Source organism: Taudactylus pleione, unplaced genomic scaffold (assembly GCF_031769625.1).
Source record: "Taudactylus pleione unplaced genomic scaffold, aTauple2 ptg000036l, whole genome shotgun sequence".
NCBI classification, from domain to species: domain Eukaryota; kingdom Metazoa; phylum Chordata; class Amphibia; order Anura; family Myobatrachidae; genus Taudactylus; species Taudactylus pleione.
In genome coordinates this window covers 6,707,166-6,728,914 of record NW_028284438.1, presented here as the reverse complement: position 1 = coordinate 6,728,914, position 21,749 = coordinate 6,707,166, and the positions used below count along the sequence as shown (strand labels likewise).

The 21,749-nt window shown below is 46.1% G+C and overlaps 1 protein-coding gene across 5 annotated transcripts in view; it reads left to right on the top strand.

Moving 5' to 3' along the window:
• PRDM5 (PR/SET domain 5) overlaps window positions 1-21,749 on the top strand; it is a 261,584-nt gene that overhangs the window by 15,838 nt on the left and 223,997 nt on the right. For all 5 annotated transcript variants that reach the window (XM_088452227.1, XM_088452225.1, XM_088452226.1 and 2 more), the window contains exon 3: window positions 2,127-2,249. In XM_088452227.1, coding sequence (XP_088308353.1) covers window positions 2,127-2,249 — 123 coding nt within the window. The remainder of the gene's footprint in view (window positions 1-2,126; window positions 2,250-21,749) is intronic.

Below are 21,749 nucleotides of genomic sequence, written 5' to 3'. Positions count from 1 at the left end.
CCGGAGCCGCACGAGGTAGGTTGGGATGCCGGGGGGAATTATTTATAATAAGATGTAGGAGGATGACTCACTGCTGTATGTATTTGCAGGTGGGGGGCAGATGGCCTAGGGGGGTAGGATAATATGTAGTTGCCGGGGGGATAGGGGGGTGGGGGATTATCTTTACAAAATGATGCCAGAGGATTCCTTGCTGTATGTATTTGCCTTTTGGTAAGCCAAAGCCAAATGACTGCTGTATGTATTTGGGGGGGGGGGGGAGGATAATATTTAATAAATGATTGCTCACTGCTGTATGTATTTGGGGGGGGGGAGGATAATATTTAATAAATGATTGCTCACTGCTGTATGTATTTGGGGGGGGGGAGGATAATATTTGATAAATGATTGCTCACTGCTGTATGTATTTGGGGGGGGAGGATATTATTTAATAAATGATTAATGACTGCTGTATGTATTTGGGGGGGAGGATAATATTTGATAAATGATTGCTCACTGCTGTATGTATTTGGGGGGGGTTAATATTTGATAAATGATTGCTCACTGCTGTATGTATTTGGGGGCGGAGGATAATATTTAATAAATGATTGCTCACTGCTGTATGTATTTGGGGGGGGAGGATAATATTTGAAAAATGATTGATCACTGCTGTATGTATTTGGGGGGGGAGGATTATATTTAATAAATGATTGCTCACTGCTTTATGTAGTTTGGCTCTGCATTTATGTTTTTTTTTTTGGTGAGTGCATATGTCAGTGTGTGTGTGTCTGTCTCTATCAATGTGTGTGTGTGTTTGTGTGTATCTGTCTGTGTCAATGTTGTGTAGTGTGCAGGCTAAGGGGGAGGGGTGGGAGCGAGAACATGTCGGCATGTCAGTAATTATAGTAAAAGAAGTAGTGGCATAGGAAAGGACAAAATGGCTGCTGTAAGATGTAAGTAGAGATGACGAAATGCAAAGGTCAAAAGCTATGATGATGGCATGTACCTAACATGGAGAGAAACATACAGACGAAAAGGGTAAAAATAAATAATAACATAATAGAAGCTATAGATAATAATTGTAGAAAATATCTAAACAAAGGGGCACAAATCAATAAGTAGATAATGAAAACTAGGTTGAGTGGTGTCAGGACTATGGTGTCAAAAGTACATTCAGACCTCTTTGGAAGTTGGGTATTGTTAGAACATCAACATTACTCTCTATTACCCATTTCAAACAGAAAAACATTTCCACAGGTTGCTTCACATACAGTATATCATGTCTATCAGAGCAGCCTATACAGGGCCATCTCTTCCATTGGGCTTGTTGGGCAGTTGTCCAAGGGCCGAAGCTTGTAGGGGCCCACCAACCCACCCCCCTACAGCTGCGGCCAGTTTGTAAATTTGTGATATTTTTATAAGACGGCCGCCGGTGCACTGTATTCCGATCTAACCTCCCCCACCCCATAGACCCCTCCATGATGAGTACTCACCTCAGTCCCAGTTTCACTTCATCCGCCGGCTTCAGACCAGTCTCTCTGCATGTGTGGGAGGTCTGATGGGCATGTAGGAGGGTTTAATTTTATTGACCATTTAAATTTTTTTCCTGTGAATGGGTGGGTAGGGGCCCCAGTGCATTGCTTTGCCCAGGGCCCACACTGCTGTTAAGACAACCCTGAGCCTATAGCCACCTGATGCCTTGTTATTTATATTATGTATATTAAAACACTTGAAGTACACAATAAAGTGTATGTTGCAGACTTATTCTGGTTAGATGTTTTTGTCATTGGGTCTGTTTGGAAACCCCCCTTTCAAAATCCTGCGTTTGCCACTGCTGTGGGCTCATTCACATAAGTAGTTTGGCACATTTCACATTCTAGATGAACTGCAATGAAGAAACCACTGTGAAAATTGTGCAGAAAATGGGGTAATTGGTCCTATTGTCTTTAGCACTCTGCTGTTCACAAGACCCTCAGTTTACCCTTCGGGTTGACCTTGATCCTGGTATCTACACAATTTCCCAAAAGGCTTCCACCTTTCCTGTTCTGGCCTTTAAATATTAGTCTAAATAGTCAAATTGTATTACTTGTTCGAATAATTTCTTTCTAACAATCTTAGGTACTTAAATAATTAAACTTTGTCTTTTTCAGGTCCGAGGAAACAAAGGAGAAGTCCTGTATGTTTTAGATGCCACAAATCCTCGCCATTCCAATTGGTTACGCTTCGTCCATGAGGCACCGTCCCAGGAGCAAAAAAACTTGGCAGCTATCCAGGTCAGGGTTGGCTAAATATTTTAACGCAGTTCTGTTTAATGTCTATACAGAAACATCTTTGCTTCTATGCAAAAGGAGCAACTTTACAGTCAACTTTAAATCAGATTCTGTGTGACTACATTAAGCATTCATTTAGTAGCTTGTGACCTTGAATGAAGCCATCTCAGAACTTGTGGCCTGATTCAGAGTTGGGAATAGAGTGAGATATCTCTCTCAACTGATCATCTTGGTGAAACCATGCTGCACTGCAGGTGGGGCAGATTTAAAATGTGCAGAGAGATTTAGATTTGGGAGGAGTGTTTCCAAACTGACATCTAAATTGTAGAGTAATAATAAAGCTGTGCAGTATTTGTGGGCTACATGCAAAATCAGCCAGTATTTACCCCACATGTAAAAAAAATTATGTATTTACACCCCTTGCATTGCAATATGGTTTGTTCAGGTTCACAGTTGAGAGAGATAATCTCACTCTGGCCCTTATTCATAGAGCGCTCGCTCTGAATCTGGGCGTTTTTTTTTTTTTTTGTGCGGCCTTCTGGCCGCTCGCATAGCTGTGGGTGACCACCCACAGCTATTGCGAGCGGCCAGGATGATGGTCGCGATGGTCAAGACCATCGCAACCATCGGGCTTGCGACAAGACACTTGTGGTAGGGTCTCGTGGCCGCAAGCCCCAGAGAGCTTCTGGCTCTAATAGAGCCGGAAGCTCTCTCACTGACATCACTGGTGATGTCAGTGGGGCCGCCCACAAATGGCAGGCGTTCGCTTGGGAACGCCTCCGTTTGTGAAGACAGCCCCCCGCCACGCCTGCAAAACGGGGCTAGCTGTTGATCAACATCGACAGCATCCCCTTTTGTAGTGAGCCACGGAACGAGAGATTTTCTCTCTCACTCCGGGGCTTGCGCACGCGCAGTGTGGCCGCTGCGCGTGCGCAGAGCACACCATCGACCCACTCGCGAGTGCTCAAGCGCTTGCGAGCGGCTCTGAATCAGGCCCTCTATTCCTAACTCTGAATCAGGCCCTGAGTGAGTAACACAGCTTTGACTGATGGACAGAATCGCTAATGGCCATTAGCCATATTTGTGCAGCAGGTTAACACAAAAACCCCACAATGCTAAGAAAATAATTTATTTAGAGCAGGCGAAGGTGAAATCTACATCTTCAAACACATAAGAGATACATGACAACACTCTCCTGTCAGTTCATTTTATATCTGCACATTTGTCTTCATTACACATATGCTCTCTCTCAGTTGTACTGTACACAACCCATGCACCTTTGTTTCTCTAGTCTTTTCTCCAATTTATGACCAGGAATCTCATATTTTCTTTTACTTAATGGATTAGTAAGAGCTGAACATAAAAGATGTTTGTTTGTTAATGCAAAACTATGCATCTGCACATTTAGGGGATGATTCCAGATTCCAACTGAACCCGGCACGCTAATACTGCACGGGTTATCCGAAAAGGAAATACTGGCTTGTTTTTTTCTACATCCTACACCTCCTCTTAGGTGTGCTTTTTATGTAGTTATTCCTCCTGGTACGCTTAAAAGCTTTGGACTTCATGGGACTGATTGAGCTAAAACAAGCACTCACAAATACCTGGTAAACCAACAAAATCCAATCTGCACAACAGACCAACTAAATTGGCAACTGTGCCTTTTCCCAAGACACTCACAATCCTTTACATTTTTATTCATTTTGTTTATGTCTCTAACAGGTGATATTGATATTCTCTGAATTTTGGACTATTAAATAAATTGCTGGCATCTGCTACCTCCTGAAACCCCTATCCAGTCCTTAACTGGCTAGCATAGTGTTTACTGATGTTAAAAGTGATCACTTGGTTCTTGCAAATATAATAACGTCAGTAACGGCAACAGAACTTGCCTCCATTGTGACCCAATCTCGCCATGGACTCACAATTTTTTTCATGCAAAAATTTTGCTATGAGACTGCGAACAAAAATATGAGATATGGTAAGAACTTACCCTTGTTATCTCTATTTCTACGAAGTCCATAGGGTTCCACAGGATACCTTGGGGTATAGGTGTGACGTCAGTCGCAGGGCACCAAAGAGTTAAGCTTTCAGCCTCCCAGGATGCACTAGGTCCCCCTCCTATACCCCGCCCCCGGGCCAAGGCACCTCAGTTAGTTACCAAGCCATAGGCCGGAGGAGGAGAAGGAAGAGAGAGAACAAAGATCTGGACACATACAAGAATCACATTCTCACCAGAGGGAGACGGAAAACCGGTGACCAGAGCAAAGCCCATCTGCAGCACAGGTGCGACAGGGCGGGAGTCCTGTGGAACCCTATGGACTTCGTAGAAATAGAGATAACAAGGGTAAGTTCTTACCATATCTCATATTTTCTACTTCAGGGTCCATAGGGTATCCACAGGATACCTTGGGGATGTCCCAAAGCAGTATCCTTTAAGGGTGGGGACGCTCCTGTGCAGAAAGGAGAATCCGCCGCCCGAAGGAAGCATCCTGAGAGGCGAAGGTGTCAAACCTGTAATACCTCACGAAGGTATGGACAGAAGACCACGTAGCAGCCTTGCAGATCTGAACTGCCGAGGCACCACGTCGAGCTGCCCACGAAGGACCCACAGACCTAGTGGAATGAGCCTTCAGAGAAGGAGGGACCGGTAGGCCTTCATGAAGATAAGCTTCAGAAATAGCCATACGGATCCAGGCTGCCAAAGTTTGCTTTGAAGCAGGCCAACCCTTTTTACAGAAGCCATAGAGGACAACAAAGCGTCCGACTTCCTAAACAAAGAAGTGCGGTCAACATAAGTCCTTAAGGCCCGCACAACATCCAAAGAGGCCTCACCCACGGAAAGACCCGGTGAGTTAAAGGCCGGAACAACTATTTCCTCGTTAACATGAAACTGGGAAACAACTTTGGGAAGAAACTCGGGCCGAGTGCGGAGCACTGCCCTGTTCCCATGAAAAACCAAGAAAGGGGGTCTACAAGAAAGAGCCCCTAACTCAGAAACACGTCTGGCTGAAGCAACGGCCAGAAGGAAAACAGTCTTAGCTGTTAGCCATTTAATATCCACTGAGCCCAGTGGTTCAAACGGCGGTCCTTGGAGAGCCCTCAGGACCACAGCCAAATCCCAAGGCGCCACAGGTGGAACAAAGGGCGGCTGAATACGGAGAACACCTTGCATAAAGGTGCACACATCCGGGATTGTAGCAATCCTACGGTGAAACCAGACAGATAGGGCCGAAACCTGTACCTTCAAAGAAGCAAGGCGAAGCCCATGATCTAGTCCCGCTTGCAGGAAGGCGAGAATCCGAGACAGACGAAACTCCCGCAGTGCATAACCTCTCGGTCGACACCACTGGAAGAACGTATGCCACACGCGATGGTATATCCTCGCGGAAGACGGTTTCCGAGCTCGTAACATGGTACGCACCACAGAGCTGGCAAACCCCCAGGACCTCAGCATGGCCGTCTCAACAGCCACGCCGCCAAAGACAGCCGAGTCAGGTCCGGGTGAAGACAAGGACCCTGAGACAGAAGGTCCGGTCGTAGCGGCAACCGCAGAGGACTGTCCACGGACAGACCCTGAAGGTCAGAGAACCAGTGCCGTCTGGGCCACGCGGGAGCTATCAACAGGAGCGTCCCTCCTTCCTGTTTGAATTTCCGGATTACCCGTGGAAGAAGGGAGACCGGAAGGAACAGGTATGCGAACCTGAACGTCCACCAGACGGACAGAGCATCCACCAGAGACGCCCCTTCGTCTCTTGTGCGAGACCGGTACACCGGCAACTTGTTGTTGTGCCGGGACGCCATGAGGTCGATTTCTGGAAGACCCCACCTGTCCACCAGTAGTTGAAAAACGTCCGGGTGCAGGGACCATTCCCCTGGATGAACGTCCTGGCGACTTAGAAAGTCCGCCTCCCAATTTAGCACTCCCGGGATGAAGACCGCTGATATGGCCGGAAGATTGCGCTCCGCCCAAACCAGGATCCGAGAGACCTCTACGAGAGCCGCCCGACTGCGAGTTCCTCCTTGCCTGTTTATGTAGGCCACGGTGGTAGCATTGTCCGACTGGACCTGCACCGGGTGACCCTGGAGAAACCGCTGTGCCTGCAGGAGAGCATTGAAGACCGCACGGAGTTCCAAGATATTTATTGGAAGCTCCGCTTCTGTCGGTGTCCACCTGCCCTGGAACAAGTGTGGACCCGAAACTGCTCCCCAGCCCCGAAGACTGGCGTCCGTTGTCAACAGGACCCAATTTGGAACCCAGAACGGACGTCCCTTGTTGAGGTGGGTCGTCTTTAACCACCACGCAAGGGACAGGCGAACCTCCGGGGTGAGCACAATCGTCTGGAACTTCAGAGACTGAGGCAGCCCGTTCCACTAGGACAGGATCAGGTGCTGCAGAGGTCTGGAGTGAAACTGGGCGTATTCCACCATGTCGAACACCGACACCATGGAGCCCAGTAACCTCATCGCCGAGTGTAAGGACACCCGGCGGCTGTGCAGACAACTGCGCACCCCTGACTGTAAAGCAGAGATCTTGTCCTCCGTCACGAAGATCCTTTGCTGTCCCGAGTCCAATAAGGCTCCAAGATGCAGAATCCTCCGAGACGGGATTAGAGTGGACTTCTGCCAGTTGATTAGCCAGCCGTGCCGTTGCAGCAGTGCAATGGTCAGGTCCAAGTGGTGTAACAGGAGCTCTGGAGATCCTGCCACCAATAACAGGTCGTCCAAGTACGGCAACATGCGGACTCCTTGCAGCCGCAGAGAAGCCGCCATGACCGCCATAGCGTCCTGTATGTCCAATGACACCATGTAGTCCCCAGGTTCCAGCGCCAGAATGATGGACCGTAGGGTCTCCATCCGAAACTTCGGGACCCGCAAAGACTTGTTGAGTGCTTTGAGGTTGAGAATCGGACGATATGACCCATTGGGTTTCTGTACCAAAAATAGATTTGAATAGAAACCCTGGCCCCTCTGGGAGAATGGAACAGGCACTATAACTCCAGCCTGGAGCATAGTGTGCAATACCTTCCGCAGCTCCGTAGCCTTGTTCCGGTCTGATGGTAGACCCGTGGTGAAGAATCGAGCCGGGGGTCTGTGCCGGAAGGAGAGGGCGTACCCGTGAGAGACCACCTCCAGAACCCAAGTGTCTGTCGTAGTGAACGACCAACACCGGGAGAACTGCAGCAGGCGGCCTCCCACCCTGGGATCCCCCAAGGGGAGACCCGGACCGTCAGGCCGCAGGCTTGTCATCTGGCTTGGGGGCCGGACGTCTGGTACTCCATGCCTGTTTCCGGGGCTTGACCGATTTCTTAGGGCCAGCCTGTCGAGGAAACGACTGTGGTTTGGGCCTGCCCTGGGCCCTAGATGACCGAAAGGACGATGGTCCAGAACCAGAAGGAGCAGCGGCCGACGGGAGACAAGCAGATTTGGCTGCCGCCAGCGTGGCCACAATCTTATCCAGATCCGGACCGAAGAGAACTTCTCCGGTAAACGGCAACGCTTCCAGACCTTTCTTGGATCTGCGTCCGCCTTCCAGGATCGCAGCCACAAGGTGCGACGAGCAGCTACCGCTGCTGAAGAAATTCTAGACACCAGAGTACTAATGTCTAGAGCCGTCTCGTTGATGTAGGTGGCCGAATCACGGAGATTGCCAAACAACTCCGCTTGTTCGGCCGGACAGTCGGATTCAAAAGAAGCCTCTAATGAATCCGCCCAGCGCTCCATCGCTCTGGCAACCCAGCAAATGGCCATAGCCGGCTGTGCTGCCCCCCCTGCAAGGGAATAAGCGGACTTCAGGCAGATTTCTACCTTGCGGTCCGTAGCATCCTTAAGGGAGGACATGGATGGCATCGGCAATGTGGCACTACGGACAAGACGGGTCACGTGAGAATCCACCTGTGGAGGGGATTCACACTTAGCAAAATAATTATCCGCGAACGGATAAGCCACCGCCAGGCGTCTCTGCGGCTGGTATCTTTTGCCAGGTTGTTTCCACGCCTCCTCTAAATGGTCCACCAACTGACCCGAAAGAGGAAAGACTGTGGCATCGCCCTTCACATCTTTGAAAAAGGCATACTTAGATTTAGCCGCTGGGGGAACTTCGTCCTCAATCACCAAGGCTGTGCGGACCGCCCGAATAAGTCCAGGAATATATACTTTGGACTTAGCATCAGCGTCCTTAGTATGGAAAGGTTCCTGATCGTAAGGATCCAGAATCTCCCCATCATCAGACGTCCCTTCGTCATCCTCATAAGGAGCGGACAGAGACGCCACCGGCCTTTTATGAGGCCGCATCACAGACTCCCCTTGCAACACATCCGACAAGTGCTGTAAAGAACTCGTCAGGGAGTTAACCCACGCTGGCTCCTGAGAACCCGGGAGCGGGGAAATAGGGAGACTGTGGGGTACCACCAATTGTCGTGGGAACCCCTGCATGGGTGACGACACCACAGACTGCTGGGACAAACCCATCGGAGTAAACGCGGGCTGCGGAGCTAACTGGCCCACTAAAGCTGTTAACGCCTGAGTGAAACAAGCCCAGGGCGGCTCCTGTACCGGTGCTGTAACCGTAATAGGCCGCGCCATGGACAAACACTGCTGGCAAAGGCCCTCCGCGCTACCCTCCCCCTCCGCTAACGGTACTTTGCACGTGGTACACTGTAGCCGGAGGGGAAAATCACTTTCAGACATGATGGCACCACGTATGTGACCTCTCTCACCAATTAAGTATTAAATAGGCGAGAGACCACCCTGCAGCACCGCACCGCAAGGGCTTTAGCAGAAAGAACAGGGACAGTAATAAAGCTGACAGTTTAGAGAAGAATAGTTACAGGCAGCGCTAGCACAGTCACATACAATGCAGAGAAATAACAATTCCTGCACTAACAGCGCTGATCACTCAACTACACAGACACAGGGCCTGGTAGGACACAGCGCTGCATACACAGACCTGAGCCACAGCGGAGGAGAGGTATGCGGGGGGACCCAGACCACGATGCTTCCTTCCAGACTTCCAGCAGCGTTCACCATGCGTTGCAGAGAAGATGGCCGCCGAGGAGCAGAGAGAAGCTGGCCTGGGGGAGGAGCGCTGACACAGGACCAGTCAGCACAGTGCAGAGAGGGCTGTGTGCAGCGGGGGAGGCGCCGGCTGTGAGACAGGGAAGGCGCGCTCCCCTGGCATGCATTTAACCCCTGGGACGCCGCAGCGCTACCGCTCTGCTGCGGTCCGCTGTCCCAGGGGGTAGTGGAAGCGCAGGTTGGTCGCCTGGCTCCACGCTGCAGCCAGTCCCCAGGGAGCCCCCTGCCTGGGGACTTAGGACCATGTGATCAGCGGGGACCCACCGCGGGACCCCGCTGCTTACCTCTGTCCCCCTTGAATCCGGCGCATCTGGGGTCACCGCTAGCTGTGACCCCAGACGCCCACCAGCATCCCCGGATCAGTACCGGCGTTCTGGTACCGGCGGGGTGTAGGGAAGACAGCATGGACGTCAGGACTGACTGTCCATGCTGTTCATCCAGTTGTGCAGCCACAGCTGCATGAAGAAAAAGCTTCAGGGGCTCTTCTAGCCCCCACTCCAACAGGTGCACCCGACTCCGGCCGGGCACCAAACTAAACTGAGGTGCCTTGGCCCGGGGGCGGGGTATAGGAGGGGGACCTAGTGCATCCTGGGAGGCTGAAAGCTTAACTCTTTGGTGCCCTGCGACTGACGTCACACCTATACCCCAAGGTATCCTGTGGATACCCTATGGACCCTGAAGTAGAAATATTGCTAGTTCAGAGCTACCGCAAGTGCGGCATATAGCCACACTTATACCCCTTTTACACCAGAGCAAAAACCTGGGTTTTTGCTGGGTCTACCCAGGTCGCAGCTCAGTGTAAAAGGGTCCCTGAAAAATAACCTGGGTCAAGTGACCCTGCAATCCAACCCAGGTAGCTACCAGGGTTGGACCCAGGATGGACCCGGGTAATGGTGCAGTGTAAACGGTGCAACCCGGGTTATCTGACCTGGATCATGCCTAAAATGAGCGGATTGGTGGTTGTGGAGCAGTCACCTCCCACTTTTAATGACCTCACAGGTTTAGCAGGGCAGACCTGAGTTCAGTGTGAACAGGGCTGACCTGGGAGTAACCCAGATGAAAGGTGCAGTGTAAATGGGTCTGACCTGGGTTTTTGGTGGAAAAGAGGTATTACTCTCAGGGCGAGCCACCTCACGGCTAATTCAGTTGACCTATTGGGATCCTATCATTATGCCTGTATCTGGATGGTAACAGATTTTAATTATATATTATTTTCATTTAATATAATCAAAAGTAGCAGATTTAATTGAATACAGTAATCAAATATGTACTGTACTTAGCTTCATGTTTCAGCATAGACTAATACAATACAACACAAACATTCAGTCCAGTGAACCACACTACTGGAAAGCACTTATTGCACAAAAGTCCATGGTGTGGTTCCAACGTCAGGGGACCCCTGTACCTGACAGTCTTTCATATTCATTATGGCCACTGAAATTCAGTCCACAGGTGACATTCTTTATGAATTAATATAGTACTTCTTTTATAGTCAGATATAGGTTTCATTTTAGTCCTTCGTGAACAACCAATGAAAAATTCACACGTATTAATACACTACTAAGTTGTATGGATTTACAATGGCAAAGTCCAAATGATCACTTTTTGGTTTACTACACAAGAGCTACATTTTGCAAGAAGTACTCAAACATAGACATGCTGATTTCCAAACGTTTGTTACAGGCAGGGCTGGCTTCAGGGGTCGGAGCACCCTGTGCCGGTCCCCTCCAGAGCGTGCGATCAAAAATGGGGGGTGGCCTAATTACCATAGGCTACGCCCCCTACGTGACATTATTAGGAGGCGTGTCCGCCTCCAAATAACGTCAGGCTGGGGGAGCCTCACTAACTGGGCTTCCCCCAGCCCTCTCCCGTCACTGAATGGATGCCATGCTCATGCGCGCAGCATCCATTCAGAGTGTCTGGGGTCCGGCACAGCCGTACAGCTGCGACGGTGGGGGTCCCCAACCTCCCGATTTAACCACCCGCGGGCCACTTCGGTCCACGGTTGGAACAGCGGGACAGTAATGTCCCGCTGAAATCGGGATATTGGGGAGGGGTGCGTCCTCTATGGGTGGCGCCCCTGTGCGGCCGCTCAGGTCAGACACCCCTAGAGCCGGCCCTGGTTACAGGCCTACTTATATATAGGCCTACTTATCTTCTGTGTGGGTGTTTTGCTATCAACACAGCTATATAATCTGTGGACTAAGACTGGGTACACACTGGAGAGATGGGCATTCCTTTCAACATGGGAACGACTACCCGTCAACACTGATTGTGCGTCCACACTGGACGACTTTAATGAACAACGTAATGATCACCGTTACGTCATTCATTAACAATGCACTGGCTACTGCACATCAAACCTGGCAACCATCGCTAGCGACCACGGGAGTGCGCAAACATGCGAGCGATGTAGGCGATATGTCGTTACGAAATGGCATGTTGTCCCTCCAGTGTGTACCAAGCTTATGCGCATCACAAATTGTTCTGGTTGTTTATTTATATTTGGAAAATACCTCTTTTTTCTCCTATGGTGTATGCAATACTGACCCCGGTATTACATGCTGACTACAAGCACCTGCAAATCATTTTTATGCTTTATTAGGCACCTGATTGTATTTATTTGCTTATTTTAAATAAAGAGCTTAAAAAAACAATAAACCTGCCACCTATCTGATGAGAGCTTGAAAGTCATTCAGCTCTAGAAACATGTTAGTCATTGTAATGCTTAATGCCTTTTATTTGCAATTTGATCACAGCTGTTTATAATGTATCCAGTACATATATGAAAATAATGTGTCTATTAATTTGTTTGTTCCATTTGTTTTGCACATAGAATCGCAATGCTTATGTCTATATTTTGGGAAATTTATCCTCACGGTGGATTCTCAGTATAACCTCAGAGTGTGTGTTTTCACAGAAACATCTGCACTGGCTAAATTGTCTGATAATCCTTCTGTTTTTCCAGCTTTGTGAGTAGAATGTTAGTTTATGTTAAATATATTAAATTGGTCCTTGCTTGTGGAAGCATTTCTAGATGGGACTTTGGGCCTGATTCAGACCCACTCGCGAGCGCTGAGCGCTCGCAAGCGGGTCGATGTTGGGCCAGTGCGCATGCGCACGACGGACCCGGCTCCGTCGTGCGCATGTGCGAGACCCGGATAGCGACGGGCAAGCCGTCGCTATGGATCTCGCTACAAAGGGGGCGTGCTGTCGATGGTGAGTGACAGCACGCCCCCTTTGGTGGGCGTGCCAGGGGCGTGGCTGGGCAGATGGAGGCGTTCTCATGGGAACGCCTACCGTCTGCTGCCGGCCCCACTGACATCACAAGTGATGTCAGTGGAAGTGCTTTTGGCTATGATAGAGCCAAAAGCACTCCAGGGCTTGCGGCAGACGAGACCCTACCACAAGGGTCTCGTCGCAAGCCCGATGGTCGCGATGGTCTTGACCATCGCGACCATCTTTTTGGCCGCTCGCTATAGCTGTGGGTGGTCACCCACAGCTATGCGAGTGGCCAGGAGGCCGCTCTAAAATCAGGAAGGACTGCCCTGATTCAGAGCGAGTGCTCTGTCAGAGCGTCCGGCTCTGAATCAGGGCCTTTATGTCATCAGGTAAATTGATTGTTGGGAATGTTTCTAAAATTAAGCATATCTGCTTTGTAGCTGGGACGTAAGATTTGTTGATGATTATATGATACTCCAAAGATAGAGCAGTTTGTTAAAGACATTTAATTTAATTTTCGTATTATTCGGAACCTCCAGATTGATATACAAAAAGTAAACCCTAATGTACAGTATCTAAAACTACTTGGATATTTTAGGAATAGAAAATATGTAGTCAGCTAAGTTCTGGAGTGTATGTATAAGGGAACAATGGTACACTTTAGAACAATTAATTTCCATTATTAATAGAACCTAATATGAGTGTATTTCACATACAAGAAAAAAACTTTTTCATGTTTTTTATGAACACGTTGTTTACTGTCTTGTAAAATTAGTGAAGTTTCTGCAGTTTATGCTGTGAGTTATGCTGGGATTCAGTATGGATCACAACTACGATTGCAATAGCGATTATGTATGCAGTCACACTGCGAAGATATGCTAATCCTCTGATCGCTGTGCCGTCGCAGCACAACATAAGGACGTGCACCTTACCATACACACATTCGTAATGCTTAGCAAGACTGCAAAACCATCGGTAACATCGAGTACAATCGCAGCCTCACGCACACTTGCACAAGCTCTGACCTTACTCAGGAATTGCTAACCTCGTCACACGCAATGAGTACACAAGCTGCGTATGGCATCACAGTGGATAATATATGCACGCCCCTGCAATGGCGTTCTGGCACTCCTGCGTTTCACCGACCACCCCCCTGTCACCACCCCAAAACAGTACTTTCTGTCAATCACTCTGTGATGGGTCTACGAAGCCACTGCGATGGGGACCGTGAGTGTTCACGCACGCGCACTGTGATGCGTACATGTGCGCAGAACACAACAATCTGCAGATTGCGTGCATAATCACAGTTGCGATCCTTGCTGAATCAGGCCCAAAGTTTGCAGATCTGATAAATCCTCTTATCTGACACAACGATTATCGGATCGGTGCGCATCCGTACACACCGTGCAATTTTAAGCTCAGTATGTGATGTCTGTAGATGTTTTCACGGGGATTGGGAAGTTTGAACACGTTTATTGGCTAACACTACTACATAGACACTATACAATTATCGGATCAATCATACATTTATCTGCCCTATAATTGTATAGTGTGTACCTGGCTTAAGGCATGGATTTTTCTCAGATTGGACAGCTTCATGCAAATATATATTCTGCACAAGTTTTTGTGTGTTGGGGACACAGTAGAATGTGTATGGTAGATGGATGTACACTGCAATGGAGTGATGGTGGTAACTTCATCATGTTCCTAACTTCCTATCTCATATTCCAAAAACTCAGCATGTTTTGTTTTGCACATTTTTACTACAATTAAGAACCACCAATATTAGCCATGGCCACTGCATTGTAAACTAAAACAAACATAGTAGGGGTACAGTACTTCTAAAGGTGCGTACACACATAGCGATTTTAAAGAACGATTGGAATGATAACGTAATCGATATCATTACCGTTATCGTTCATATCGCTCATTTAAAAGGACCCTACCAACTTACCATCTACCAGCGATGCGCAGCCACGTATGGACGATAGCGATATCGTCCATCGCTCGTGCATGCCGGTCAACTTGCTCGATATCGAGCAAGTTACTATAGGGACCCGCGATCCCTATAGTCGCCGGTAAGTATGTGGTGTGCTGGGTGATCGATATCAATCACCCAGCACACCAGGGAGGGTACATGACGATCAGCCAGCAACATCGTATCGCTGACTGATCGCTACGTGTGTACGCACCAATAGGGCAGAGTCCATGCTCTATTGCACAGGTTCTCAAAGTCGGTACTCCAAACAGTGCATGTTTTCCAGGTCTCCTCACAGAATCACAAGTGAAATAATTAGCACTTCCTGTGAATCTTTCAAAATGTGTCAGTGAGTAATGACTACAACTGTGCACCTGCTATATAACCTGGAAAACGTAAACTGTGTGGGGTCCTGAAGGCCGTGTTTGAGAACCACTGATCTATTGACATTGAAGATCTTTAAGACTGTCCAGGGAGTGTTTTCATGCCTCATAGCTAGGAAAGCCCAATAAAGTTATGTATGCACATTTTTTAATTCTGAATTTAGGAAAAATATAACTTTAACAGAAACTAAGCACTTATAATTTATGTGAAATCAGTAAGCCTTCTTCATCCTTTGTAAAAACAGTTATCCTGACATTATCTTGCCAGTCTATCACAGTACAGCAGACGGAAATAGAAGAAACTCTTCGGGAAAGAGACGGCACTGGATAAGCTACTTACTTGCATTTACATATTACTAAACTGTTTGGTGAACACAGTAAATCTACTACAGTCTTTTTATCTACAAAGAGAAGATTAACTTGTAATGGAACACAAGTCGTAAAACAAAGATAGAATATGTGTCAAGGATACATGAAGGACAGAATTAGGCTGTCTTCTTGATGTTTTCATATTTTGGAGGATGCTAAAATTCAGCTTTCAGTGTTAACAAACTTATGGAGGAAATATGGATTTTTCAGCATAATGTTTAGTAACCTTATCTATAGTTAAGCTTTCAAACATTTAGCAGTGAACTACATTGTATCGCTGTAGCCCGACACTGTTTGCCTCCTGGTCTGTCATACATAATTGGGCTACACAAATAGGAGCATGCTTGCATCATCCATCTTTTTTATTTTTTTATTCCAAAAGGATTAAAAGTATCAAGAAAGAAATCGGTCACTATGGATTTAGCCGATTAACAAATTAGTGAAAGATTGATTGGAGGAGTCTTTATTTAAATAAGTTATTTTAGCTGAGTGCCAGTGTTCCTTTTTAATAGTATTTAACAGTATTTATTTTATTTGGCACTACATGTCCCTGTGGGCCCAGAGCTCAGGGCGTACTGGCAAAAGTAGAAGTAAAGACTTTAATTGTGGGCCTAATTGCTCTAGGGATGTGTTAAGCTGCATACACACGGGATGACTTTTGTCAACGATATGAACGATAACGATATCGTTTATCGTTAGATTGTTCATATCGTTGACTTTTTTTGCACTGAACGACCAACGATGCGCGTGGCCATATGGACGATAGTGATATCTGAGGTCGACCGTACAGGCTGGCCAACTTTCTCGATATCTATGCATTCTTCATCATTTAAATACTGTCAGAAATCATTCATCGTTCATAATCATTGATGAAATCGTTCCACGATAACGTTCAATTTTTAATAGAAAAAAATCGTTCAACGATATCAATGATCGAGCAAGTCATCCCGTGTGTACGCAGCATTACAGTCATAACCGACGTTGCAGGTTTGTTGTTATAATGTCAACAGTCCAGACTGTCACAGCCTGTTGCTGTCCCCCACATAGCTGCAGCCAGCCCAAGCTGTACATGCTGGTGTGTAGATCACTTTTGGTTAGGGGGCATGTCTTTATTCTTTAAATTATTTATATACTGTATATATATAAAAAAAAATCTATTCTGCACTGGTCTCTAGTCATGGATGGTTGTATCAGGGGTAGAGCATCTGCAACAGATTTGTCTCCTTACAGACATAGCTGTGTCCACCCGTTGGGTGGATCCATATAGGGGCAATTGGGCTCGGTCAATCTGAATGTTTTTGGGCTGGGTGCACATTTCATAGATGTGCCTTGATTGATGTTGATTGATTGGTGGCACTGGTATCCAAAAATCCCATGCTATGTTTCTCATTATAGTGTAATGCAGTGGTTCCCAAACTGTGCATCGTGGCACCCTGGGGTACCTCAGGCCACTTGCAGGGGTGCCTCTGGTTGGTGGTCCAGCACCAAATCAAATTCTTTATGGTCAATGTAATTTAAATATGTGCACAAAAAGAAGCACAAACCTGTACCACTATATAACCAAACCTAAGGATGACAGGTAAGCACAATTTACTTCACTGTATTTCTTCACTACATTGTTTTCTGAATTTCTCAATAACAAACTTTTGGCTTACGGGTGCCCTGAAAACAATGCTGATGCACTAGGGCGCCATGATACAAAAAAGTTTGGGAACCACTGGTAATGGATTCAGAAGATATATATAATAAAATTGACTGCTAATAAAAAATGTAATCACATATAATGACTCCCACCAGTGTCAGTGATGTTACAGGAGAGAGTATGTGGACGGTGATAGAGAGACAGTGGAGGAGGGAGATGAAGAGGTGGGGAGAATGTCTCAGGGTGAGAAAGAGAGCAAAAAGGGGTGTGAATTGTTGGGGGTGTGGGGAGGGAGATGAAGAGAAAGAGAGTGAAGTAGAGATGAAGAATCCTGATAATGGATTTGGTGCCCTTTACAATTTGTACTCTTATTGCTTCATCGATAATTATGTATTTTGTGACTACATCTGGATAAAGTATTTCTTTAAGATTGTTAAATAATTTTTATTTGTTCCTGTTAATTCATTCATCTAAATATACAAAACAAACAAAAAAGAATACACTGCCGGAGACCTGCTTACTTAATTCATATTCTGTATCAGTACCATATACGTACTGTACAGCATATTCTTAAATCAAACAATTAAAAGTACATTCCACCACATCCCTTGTATTGCTGTTTAACTCTTGCTGTGCTCACCTGGGAAACAGCTTTGTTACTGTGACAGAGAAACTAGGGGTTGTTGTAGACACTGCATGGAATTTCCATGACATAGTTTTTACTTTACGGGTCATTTGAATCATAGAAAAAGTTAAACACCTGTAGGAAGTTAAGCATGACATTGTCACTTCTTTTGTATGTTGGGGATTGTTAGCCAGTAGAATGATTAATTGTTTTTTTGAAATCCCTGGTAGAAAGGAAAGGTGGCTTCATTTTGTTCTAACCTAGCACTTTATAAAGGAGATAAATTGGAAAAATCAATAAATATCTGACTAATTGAATGAAATAATAATACAGTCTAGCTCAGTTTACTTTGACATAACATAATTACATCTTTTACTGCATGTTCTTTACTGAATTGTGCACATAGGGCCTCATTCAGAGATGTACGCAAACTTGATGGTTTGCAAACTTCTCCGATGGTGGGGCCCCTGCGCATGAAAAGTTCTGCGCATGCATCAGTGATCCCTGAGTCACAGCCTGATTTACAGGCTGCGACTGTTTGTGGGCGGGGTGGTCCCGTTTTCTGGGAGTCCAGTGGCCATTGTTTGCTTCTTCCGAATTAGACTTCCTGGCCTCATCAACAATGCTGCGAGGGCCAATCTGTGTAACCTCAGGGTTACTCAGATGGCCGATGGTGTCTCAGAAGATCCAATGCTTAGGACACAGTAGTGGATCTGCAATGCTGTCAGGAGGCCTCTTTTCTCCTCAGACACCTCCTGCTGCATTAGCATATGTTACCATCACTGCTGTGTCCAAAGTCCATCTCTGAATCATCATCTTCGACATAAGTGTGCGCACATAGGGTCCAGGGTGTGCCCAGGCACACCCTTGTGTGAAACCCTGTCTCCATGCTTGTCGGCAAAATGACTGGTACCGTCAGCATTCCAATGAGATGACAGTATTAGTGAGTGAGCCATTCACCAGCTCACAAGATGTAGCTTGATAACTCCACCCCTGGAGGAGCTAATGACAAAGCAGGCAGTGAGCTGTATATGTACTATATCAAATACACTGAACAGTTCTATATAATATGAATTGGGGCACTACTGTGTGACATTATATTGTCAAAGATAAATGAGATGATGATATGGAGGGAAAATGGGTGGAACGTTAAATGGGGTGAGATTCTAGAAACATGATGATGAAGGAAGAATTATGACATGTACTGTAAATAGTGTCAGACAGCCCCTGGTTGGTGCAAGATTTGCCTGGGTGGAGTGACTAGTACTACGAACTTTTACAAGGTGGTTGTGCAACGCTCAATAGTAAATTTTTTTAAAGAGAACTATATCTAGTCAAAGCTCATATCAACCTACCCAGTTCAGTGCATTTAGTCATTTATTATACTATTAGTAACGGGACCAGGCATATACTGGGTCACCTCAGTGACTGTATGCCCGGCCCGCTGCTCTGGATCGCTCCTGTCCCCCGCTCTGTCCAACTCTATTACACAGTGCCCCCCACCGTCCCCAGTCCCTGCTCCATCCCATTTGCAGAGTGAGGTCATTGTAGTGAGGTGCAGCCCCTGCACCTCAGGTGCTCCAACACACCTGGAGGAAGTAGGGGCTTTAAATTCCACTTGATTAGTTTAGTGAGTCGTCCGCTGTCTTCATGGTTTATAATGAAACAACTGGATGGACAGAACCACCAGAACATAAAGCCAGGGGAGTGCCGCTCAATGTGCTAGGACATGGTACTTCTGGTTGATCCCATCTCCCTCCTCCAGACCTTCTCTCAATGAATGTATATTTTATAAAATGTATCCTAATTTAGTTTGAACCTAAGCAGCAGGGACGCAATTCATCACGCCATGCCCACTTTCATTACCCACCTGTGTCATCGTCATTCTGTAGAAGTCGGCATGTGTGTCCTTACACCTTGTGACTAATAGATGGTATTTGTAAATGATTTCTGATATCTGATATCAACAAACATGGAAAAGGGTATTGAGTAGTATTACTAAAATGTGGGATAAGTGTGGTAAAATAAACACTTATGGGTATATTTCCTAAAGTGCGGGTTTATAGAGGTGGAGGTGTTGCCGATAGCAACCAATAAGATTCTGCTTATCATTTATTTAGCACCTTTTAGAAGATAATAGCTAGAATCTGATTAATTGCTATGAGCAACATCTCCACTTCTATAAACCCGCACTTTACTAAATATACCCCTTATAGTAGGGTGCAAATAGAGTAATACAATATTGTAGCAATGTCAATTGAAATACCACAGTTGACATCAAAATGGATAATAGCATAGAATATGATTATAATAACTATACACATGCAGGGATAATACTACAAATGCAATGTAATGTTAGTAAGTTGTTTCAGGTTCATGAAACAGTTGGATAATCCATGCTATTTAAAGACATTCTTCCATTTAGCACTATGACAGGGAGTATAATGTGGGCCATACATCTCTGGCCCCGTTCCCATTGATCTGTTGGATTGGCAGCCATTGATGATCGGTGATCCATCGGCGGATCAAGGAAATTTAACATGTAAAAAAAATCTCTGACTCGCCAATTTCCGACCATTTTTTAGTCAGGATTGAGGAATCGAGATTGTCTAACATGTTTAAATTCCCTGCTTCCCCGACCTCAGCAGAACGGGGAATTGGGACAATGCATCTCAGCTGCATGGGCCTTATAAGGCTGCCAGCGTACTTCACAGAGCATAAAGATAACTCAGCCACCTCCATGACTGACATTTATATAAAGCGCAACCCCACGCCTCCGTTTTGGGAAATGGGCCCCGTCGACGCCCCTTCCCCTCCCCCAAATGAGGCTCCGGCGTCCATGGCACTGCGACCGGATATAGCATTGCAGCACATGAGCACTGCAGCTCATGTGCAGTCCACCCTCAATCGGACTTGCACGCAAACCATCGGGTTTGCGTACAAGCCTGAATCAGGTCCAATATGTTTAACTAAAACAACTTGCCCTTCGTTACCATCAGCAGGTCTCTTTACTTTAAACCACAATTTACAGGACTTTGTCCTCTTCTGTTTGGAAGATCTGTCCCTAGTGATACTGTTACTGCTCTGATTTTCTTTGTACTCTTTTCTTCCTGTATTTTGTCTCCTTTGCTTTCCTCCCTTCACCCATGACAACGATCCCCTTATGGGCAACCCATCTTAGAGACAGATCATCCCTTAGGCAACCTAGACTCCTGTCTAGGGGACACTGGGTGCAAAACCAGATTAAAGAGGGACACATGACTCGAGCCCGTCTCAAGGGCAACCCTGGACCTAGAGCCTCGCAACCCAACCAGTATCTGATCAACCGTTAGACTGATCAGACCACAGCCTATGACACAGGGTCTAGAAGGTGCACCAGCAGTATCCCAATCCGTGTACCTTGTTGTGATATTGCAGTTGAGCTACTTAGTTACACAATCATGTGCCTGGCTCCCTGCAGCTTCCAGGTCATGGACGTTCCCTAATTACACCATTGGTCTGCGACGCTGTCACAGTGTGCAAGAGCAGGGAGATACTACCAGGACTACATAGCTTGCCTAATTATTGAACTTCAAAACAGAAATATATATATATCAAGAGGACTGCGCTAATGAAAATCTAACAATTGTGAGATGACAGAACAATACGATATAGCAATCAAAGCTCTGTTGTTTATAGATTAATTTATTATTTTACTCACAATTAATATATATAATATAAAGATCTCTCATACTAGATACACATAGATAAACAATACATATTAAACAACATGTTTAACTAAAAAATAATAAAAATAGAAATGAAATATATACTGTATATATTTCTGTTTTGAATTTTAGATATTGGGTAATCACAAATCCCATTTTTAGGACATGCAGCTCTAATTCAATATACATTATACTAATAAAATACATATTGAGACTAGAGAAATGTATGTTATACCAATTGAGCGCCTAGATCAATAGTTCTAATTATTGAACTTGTAGGGATGGATAGAAGGTCGGTGCTTGGTGCCAGTAAGACAGTTCACCCTACATAACATATAAGTGCTGAATTTGCTTTTTGTTTTGAAAATCGGTAGTGGTGGTAGTGGTGAGGGTTGCACGTAAAGATGGATTCATACAAATTAGTACAGTAACGGAGTAGGCTTTAAGTAAACATAATTATGAATCGCTTAGTTAACACATTTTCAGTTATCATTTTTCAA